Genomic DNA, 8680 nt, shown 5'->3' with positions numbered 1-8680 from the left:
AGGCCGAGGCGGGTGGATCACGAGGTCAAGAGATCGAGACCATCCTGGTCAACATGGTGAAACCCCGTCTCTACTAAAAATACAAAAAATCAGCTGGGCACGGTGGCGCATGCCTGTAATCCCAGCTACTGAGGAGGTTGAGGCAGGAGAATTGCCTGAACCCAGGAGGCGGAGGTTGCGGTGAGCCGAGATCACGCCATTGCACTCCAGCCTGGGCAACAAGAGCGAAACTCCATCTCCAAAAAAAAAAAAAAAAAATATTTCCCAAAAGGAACAGATTTGAAATAATAAGCATAAGGTTTATTACATACAGAAAAAAGAGAGTGTCTGGATAAACTATTAATAGGTACACGAATAATAGCTGTTTAATGCAAGACTGTGTCTGGAAGTGAATGCATTTTCAAAGAAATTATTTTTAGTTCAAGGGCATCACTTTGGGATGCTAGAAGCTTAGACTTCTGACAAGTAGGTCTGAAGCTGTGTTTCCGGAGAGGTGAGGATTGGTGGGTGTGAGGTCTTTTGCCCGTAACCGTGGGTCTGTCTTCTGGTAGCTTAATGTGAAAAAGCAAAGGTACAGCTAACTGGAAAGTTACCTCATTACTGGAGTTGGATCAGTGATATTTATTAATAGGAACATGTATGCATCCTATGTTCCACCTTCCTCTCCTTTTTACATTGCTAAATGGTGGCCCAAATGAGTCATGCTAATATACACAAAGAGGGCTCACATTCCAAGAATCAATTTCCACATCAGTAAGCCAAGATCAGAGCATGGTAAACACCTATCATAAATGAAATGGTAGAATCCTGACATGGTGTTTAATGATGGCTTTACAAAGTATCAAATTTCCTAGCTGTGAAATATCCCCAAATCATCTCACAAAAAAGGAAAGATCAAAGAAAAGGGCAATTCAAAAAAAGATCTTATTTCTCTTTCTCTCATGCATGAAAAAGAGCACATAAAATAGAAGTATCAGTTACTCCGGCATGGCCCTTCAGAGAACTCAGGTAACTATGGTAACTGAGAACGGTCTTTTAGTTGCAAGGTTCAAATTCTAGAACTATTGGTTGGATTTGGGGTAAGTCTCGTGAGGGAGAGCTGTGAACTTCAAGTGAAGAATGGTTCATTCTCTAGGGAGATAGCAACCTTTTTGTAAGAAATCTTGGTTCTTCCTTGCTGGAGAGAACAAGCCCTATGGAACAGTCAGAAATCCTTATACCCAGCAAACTTACCTTGAAGTTGTGGTATTCAAGGAAAAACACTTCGGGAATATGAAAGAAACTGATCAGGAACACCAAACTTTCTTTTTTTTTTTTTTTTTTTTTATAAATCCATTATGTTTTAAGAGCAACAAAACAGACAATTTTCTCAAAATAAGCAACCACTAAAATGTCAAGGAAGAACCCATTTATGACTTAAAATTTCCCTGGCTCTCAAATGAAAGCAATGCTAATTTCAGCCTTGGGAAAATGGAAAAAATATATAATGATGAAAAGTCCTCACCTTTCTTGCAATTTCTTGAGTTTCTCAGGGTCTGCCTTTATCTTACTGATCTCCTTTTCATCTGTGAAACCAGAGGCTACCATTCTGTTCCCACTATCATTTTGATTTGGGAAATCAGACACTGCAAAGAAAGTAAATGGTATATTTTCTTGCAATGACCCAGACACATGCAAATGGACTTCTGAGTTCATTCTTGATGGAGAGGAGTTGGAGGAATCCACTAAGGACAAATGGCCCCGTGGATTTAGTAAGAAGTCTGTATATAATAGAGCCCCCTGAGGTTGGCTTATCAAAGTAATATCTTCTGCTCTTCCCCTGACAGCAAATTCTTGTGCACTGTTTACTGGGAAATAATTGTGATTTTCAACACTGGCAAATGCATTTCTATTTCTAATGGGAGACAGTGGTCGGCGAACATGAAACCTTGAGTTTCCCTCTGAGTCTGAGCTGTGAATTGAAGTCGATGACATTGACAAGTCTACGGGACTATCATCTCTCAGAGCAGAATGCATGAATGATACAGGAGGGTTATCAGATGAATTCATTGATGATCCTGGAGATGTTGGTCTGCCAGAACAAAAGTAGTCAGGAGAACATCTAGAGTTGCTTAGAGAGTCTTGCCAATCTCTTTCAGAATCATGGGTGCCAGGCCTATGTTCCATAGAAATACAGTCACTCCATGCATTTTCAGTATTGAGACCATCCTCTTGTCTGGGTTCAGATTGGGGGTCCCACGAAAGGGGGCTCTTTTTTGCATTTTCACTGCCACCTCTGTCCTCTTTATCAGATGCCCTATCAGGCAGCCTGGGGTCTTGGGACAACCTTTGTCCGACAGAATGTCGCTCTGTCGCTGGCTCTGTTGCACTGCTTATTCTTAATGAGCCCTGCCCAGGCGCACTTCTTCTTAGAGAATGACCTCTGCCATTTTCAGCATTTTCTTCAAAATTTTTATTTTCGGCCTGAGGGGTCGATGTCCCCCCAAATCTACTTCTTTTGTGATTAGAAGGGGAACGGAGTGAGTGCATACCAACCCACAGATGTTCCTCAACATCGGTTTCCTCTTCAGTGTCATCGCTTTCTCTTCTGCTGTTCAATGATAAAATGGAATAAAAATCCTCATCTCGGGACCTAAATGATGCCGTTCTTGGCCCTCCTGTGGTGCTGGGTGTGAGTGGTGGCCCCGAGGACTCACTCAACACTAGAGGGCTCTTTGTTCCTTGGCAGGCCTGGGGCAGGGCTGGATGCAGCTTACTCTGGGAAGGAGCACTTCGGTCTCCTTTCTTGGCTCTATCAGGGGGGTTCTCAGTCATTGGCTGCGAGAATGGGAGCCAGTTTCTTCTCCCTCGAGCTGGCCTCTTCAGCTTAGTGTCACACGTCAGGACTTCTTGTTGAACTACTTGATCTGCATTGAGAAAAGACACATTTATCATTCCAGTAAAAGGGCCCATGGTTGGAAGGCCTCTGGCACCAAGTGCAAAATTGCCCTTTAAAGGCAACAAACAGGCTGGGCGCGGTGGCTCACGTCTGTAATCCCAACACTTTGGGAGGCCGAGGCAGGTGGATCACAAGGTCAGGAGATCGAGACCACCCTGGCTAACACGGTGAAACCCCGTCTCTACTAAAAATACAAAAAAATTAGCCGGGTGTGGTGGCATGTGCCTGTAGTCACAGCTATTTGGGAGGCTGAGGCAGGAGAATCACTTGAACCTGGGAGGCGGAGGTTGCAATGAGCTGAGATCGTGCCACTGCCCTCTAGCCTGGGTGACAGAGTGAGACTCCATCTCAGTAAATAAATAAATAAATAAATAAATAAATAAATAAATAAAAGCAACAATCAAGACCTAGAGAAGAAGATAGGCATGGTCAAAATGGCTGGAGGTATAAAAGAAGCAGAGGTCAGCAGGCTTCATTTTACTGCCCCTCATGTTCCTTTGGACACCTGTGTCCTAGGGAAATGGGGTGACCCTGAGGATACAGATTCTTCCTGCAGAAGCTCCTGGAAGACTGGCCTAGGCCCAGCCAGTCAGGACTGATGATGGGCAAACCTTGCAGTAGATACTGGTTTTTGTTCCATACGTACTGAAAGGGGAAACCAGCACTCTGGGAATGACTTCTACAAAAACCAGTCCCTTCTCATCCAAATTCATTCAACATACATTTATGACACCTGCTTCCCACACAGCTTTACAAGAACCTAAGAGAAGAATGGTGTATCTTGGCAGATCAGGAGGAAGGCTCTAGGAGCCCGCACCCCGGCACACTGAGGATTTTGGTCATGTTTACTATTTAGTGAAAATAAAAATTACAAATCTTTCACGAAGTCATCATCTTCTCTTTGTCACTAGCCCCAGGTCAATTTTGTAACTTCTGGCTACCATAGAATCCTTACTATGAATTCCTGTAGAGAATCACTGAACCAGCCAGAGACATGCTAACTGTATCTCTCTCCCTCTCTCTCCCTCTCTCTCTCTCTCTCTCTCTCTCACACACACACACACACACACACACACACACACACTCTTAAGCTTCACAACCCTGTGAAATAGGCACCACAATCACACAACATTATAACTAAGAGTACCAAGGCCTAGGGCAGTCACATAACTTGCCCAAGATCCTATTTCCAGTAAGTGATGGAGCGAACATTTGAATCCACGCCTGCTTGATACTAGGGTTTGTGTTCTTAACCACTGCCCTGTGCTAGCCCTTGAGAAACTGGCTGGCCTTCCAATTTCCTTGCGAAAACGAAAAGCCATTGAAATTTGTCGTGGTGTGTGTGTGCTGTTGAGGGTCTTTTACCCTCTTGATGTGGGAAGGAAACTGACAGTGCTTCCCTGATGCCACTTACCTTTATTCCTTCCTGACATTGGCCTCCCCCCAGCTTTGTTCTCCACGCTGCTATTGTGTGGGATCTGATGAGATGCTGCTCTTTTTATCATTCCATTTCTAAAGCGGTTCACCCTGTAGAGTGGACGGGACTCCACGGGCCCTGGAAGGTCTGTGTTGATAACAGCTCGGGCTGGTGAAATGCAAATCCTCAGAGCATCGGGCTCCACCAAGGGCCGAGTCAGTTCTGGCTCACTTTAATTGGGGCTCCTCACAGGGAGGCACCAGTGAGAGTCTCTAATGTCCTAACACTCCGGCAGCTTCTTTTATTGTTAACTGCATGGGACACTCAGAAACGCAGTACGAATCTTTACTCATCAGCTCTTCTAGAAATCAGTTAAGCTCTCCTATCAGGCCCCTCCTGGGTTTTATAAACCCCAGTAAGAGAGGCAGCAGCAATTCAAGGATGCTTTGAGTATCTGGCTGTGGAAGTACGGCAGTGGTGCTTGTAGCGACTGGGCTGACCCCCATTTTGGGGAACAAATGCTTCTACATAAGCAACTGGATTCTGATGATTTTTTAAAATAGGAAAAGGGACTGGGCGCGGTGGCTCAAGCCTGTAATCCCAGCACTTTGGGAGGCTGAGGTGGGCAGATCACTTGAGATCAGGAGTTTGAGATCAGCCTGGCTAACATGGCAAAACCCTATCTCTGTTAAAAATTAGCTGGGTGCGGTGGTGCATACCTGTAATCCCAGCTATTTGGGAGGCTGAGGCTGGAGGATCACTTGAACCTGGGAGGCAGAGGTTGCAGTGAGCCAAGATCTCACCATTTCATTCCAGCCTGGGCAACAGAGCCAGACTCCGTCTCAAAAAAAATTAAATAAATAAATACACACATAAATCAACAACATAGAAAAGGGATCTAGAGGAGGTGGCAGTGTCGGCTCTGGCAGATGACTTTTTGTTTTGAATTTGATGGAGGGCCTCGGAGGTGAGCTCACACGGCTGGAACCTGAACCTTTCTGTCATTCCCTGAACACTTGTGACCCATTCCCGGGAGGAGAAACATTCAATAGGCAAAAGAATCAGCAAGGGCCGCTCTGAAAAACAGAAACCGGAGGCTTAACGGGAGCCATTAGCTCATCTCATAGAGGCCACCGAGTTGTCACGGGGTGATGCTGGCCTGGGGGGCAGGAGCAGTCCCAGGATATGCGCTGTGCTGTGGCTCTTGTGGCTTCCTGAAACATGCAGGGGGCGCATCCTCACCCTTGCCTTGTCGCCACAATGGTCTTCCTCTTTAAAAATTCAATCAGAGCTTCTCTGCAGTGTGTGTGTGTCTGTGTGTGTGTGTGCGCGCGCCTGTATGTGTGTGTTTCCCCTAAAGGTGGCAGACTGTGCCATTCTTGATTTATGCTATTTTAACCCTATTTTTTTTAATGTCTATCAAATAGAGAGCAGATTTCAGGAGCTCTAGGGCTGGGAATAGACAGGCACATTGGTATGCCAGGGATGTGCTATTCATAGACCAGGCCCTGCAGATGCTGCAAATGCTTCTCTGAGGCCCTGGGCTCCAGCTGTGAGTGAAGTGCCTCTGTCTCCAGGAGTTCTAGGGCAGCGGAATGAACCAGAGCAAGCATCTGTCTGCCCTAAGACTATGCCTTTGGTCTCGACTTCTTGGTGTGCTTGACCAATAGTTTCTTGCATTCCAACAGCCATATACTTTTAATTATTTTCCTTCTGGTTATAAAAGTGGTTTATGACTATCAGAGAATAAATTTGGAAACCATAGAAGCGGATGAAGAAGAAAATAAAAATCCCCCATAATCCAAAACTTAGATGATCATTGCTATTGTTCTGGAACTCAGGGGTGGGCTGCCTACTCAAGACCCCAGGGCTGCTTTCATCCTGCAATTGTGCTTTGGCTCAGCATTTTTTTTTCCCTCCCTCCCTTCCTCCTTCCCTTCCTTCCTCCTTCCCTCCTTCCCTCCTTCTCCCTCCCTCCTTTCCTCCCTTCCTTCCTCCCTCTTTCCTTCCTTCCTTCCTTCCTTCTTTCCTTCCCTCCCTCCCTCCCTCCTTTCCTCTTTCTTTCTTTTCTTTCTTCTTTTGAAACAGTGTCTTGCTCTGTTAACCACACTGGAGTGCAGTCCTAGGCTCAAACAATCCTCCTGCCTCAGCTGGGACTGCAGATGCATGCCACTACACCTGGCTAATCTAAATTGTTTTTTCTAGAGATGGGGGGTTTCACTTTGTTGCCCAGGCTGGTCTCGAACTTCTGGCTTCAAGCAATCCTCCCGCCTTGGCCTCCCAAGCTGGGATGATAGGCATAAGCCACGCTAAGTCTAGCCATGGCTTCAGGTGGAAAGTGTGTACTGTAGCTTACCACAGGCTCCATAACCCGCTGTGCATCTCTCCTGCTATAATCCATCTGCTCCCTGAAGGCATCTGAATTTATAACCTGGGGCTCTCTTATCTAGAAATATTTCTTTAAAAACAAAATTGAAATATTTGTGTACATATAATTTTATGTCTTGCTTTCTTCTTTGAATATTTTATTATGAGCATTATGCCAGGCCTTGATTGATTGATTGATTGATTGAGATGGAGCCTTGCTCTGTCGCCCAGGCTGGAGTGCAGCGGTGCGATCTTGGCTCACTGCAACCTCCGCCTCCCGGGTTCAAGTGATTTTCCCGACTCAGCCTCCCAAGTAGCTGGGACTACAGGCATGTGCCACCACACCTGACTGTTTTTTTTTAATTATTATTTATATTTTTAGGGTTATTTTAAAGGATCTGGCTCAGGGACTGGCTGATAGTGGTGGGTGTTCAAGAAAGGTGGCTACAACCACTAGTATTAAAAGTTTGGCGCACANAGTAGAGACAGAGTTTCACTGTGTTAGCCAGGATGGTCTCAATCTGCTGACCTCCTGATCCCCCCACCTCAGCCTCCCAAAGTGCTGGGATTATAGGCATAAGCCACTGTGTCCCGCCTAGTTATTCTTTAAGAACATGATATTAATTATAGTATAAAAGTATATATTGTAATTTGTTAACCCTATTGTTGGGTATATAGGTTGCTTTGAGGTTTAACTGGCCGCGATTACAATGTGATAAATACCCTTGCTCATCCATCTTTGACCATCTATCTTCTTTACTTAGACTAGATCCGTGGGAGTGAAATTGCTAGGTCAAAAGGTATGAACTTGCAAGAGGCTTTGACACATGTTGCCAGCTTCCTTTCCAGAGAGTTTTTACCAAATGACCCAACAGGTAGAGGCTATGAAAGTGTCTCTCTTGTAGCTGTCACTGGCAATCCACATGAGCAGCATAGACACAGCAGAGCCCAGGAATGCTCGTTGTTAGTTTCACTACTAGTATTACGTATCATTTTAAAAACCTTAGTCAAATTGGTAGGCCAAATTTATGTCATGTAGGTTTACATTTATTACCTTCTGAGGTTGAACTTTTTAAAAAATATGACCTATACTATTTCCAGATGAACTTTTAAAAAATGTTTCTTAGCCACGTGTATTTCATCAGTGAATAAGACAAACTATTTTTTTTTTCGTTTTTTTTTTTTTTTTTTTTTTTTTTTTTTTTTTTTTTTTTTTTTTTTTTTTTTTTTTTTTTTTTTTTTTGAGACAAAGTCTCACTCTGTCGCTCAGGCTGGAGTGCTGTGGCACAATCTGGGCTCCCTGCAACCTCCACCTCTTGGGTTCAAATGATTCTCCTGCCTCAGCCTCCCGAGTAGCTGGGATTACAGGCACGTGTCACCATGCCCAGCTAATTTTTGTATTTTCTGTAGAGATGGGGTTTCACCATGTTGGCCAGGCTGGTCTCGAATTCCTGACCTCAGGTGCTTTGCCCACCTCGCCCTCCCAAAGTGCTGGGATTACAGGCGTGAGCCACTGTGCCCAGCCTCCCTCCCTATTTTTCTATTAGGTATTCGTGTTTTTCTTATGGATTTGCAAGAGCTTTCTGCATGTTATCTCTGTCACATTTGCTTGGAATCTTTCATTAATACAATTCAGATATCTGGCTCCTACTCCATTTTGTGCAAAGCCCTTGAGAATGTGAGAAAAGAAGTAGAGTGGGGACTTATGAGGAAATAACTGGGGGAGATAAGGAGCCTGGGGGATAATGGAACATTGGGATGAATTTTCATCAGATCACAGGATGAGGGGGATGACTCCTGGGTGCAGACAGGAGTCATCCCTGTCCCATCATATGAATCCCATGGGTCAAGGAACATTTTACGCGTAGAGAAGCTCCCCTTTTCTTTCTTTCTTTCTTTCTTTCTTTCTTTCTTTCTTTCTTTCTTTCTTTCTTTCTTTCTTTCTTTCTTTCTTTCTT

General features: G+C 44.6%; 1 protein-coding gene across 1 annotated transcript in view; it reads right to left on the bottom strand.

Annotated features, from left to right (window-relative positions):
- The window catches only part of MARCHF10 (membrane associated ring-CH-type finger 10), a 101717-nt gene that overhangs the window by 33460 nt on the left and 59577 nt on the right, over window positions 1-8680 (bottom strand). Inside the window, exon 6 of the mRNA XM_037746023.1 lies at window positions 1505-2906. Coding sequence (XP_037601951.1) covers window positions 1505-2906 — 1402 coding nt within the window. The remainder of the gene's footprint in view (window positions 1-1504; window positions 2907-8680) is intronic.

Source organism: Cebus imitator, unplaced genomic scaffold, assembly GCF_001604975.1.
Source record: "Cebus imitator isolate Cc_AM_T3 unplaced genomic scaffold, Cebus_imitator-1.0 Scaffold217, whole genome shotgun sequence".
Classification (NCBI taxonomy): Eukaryota; Metazoa; Chordata; class Mammalia; order Primates; family Cebidae; genus Cebus; species Cebus imitator.
This window is presented reverse-complemented; position numbering and strand designations above follow the sequence as displayed.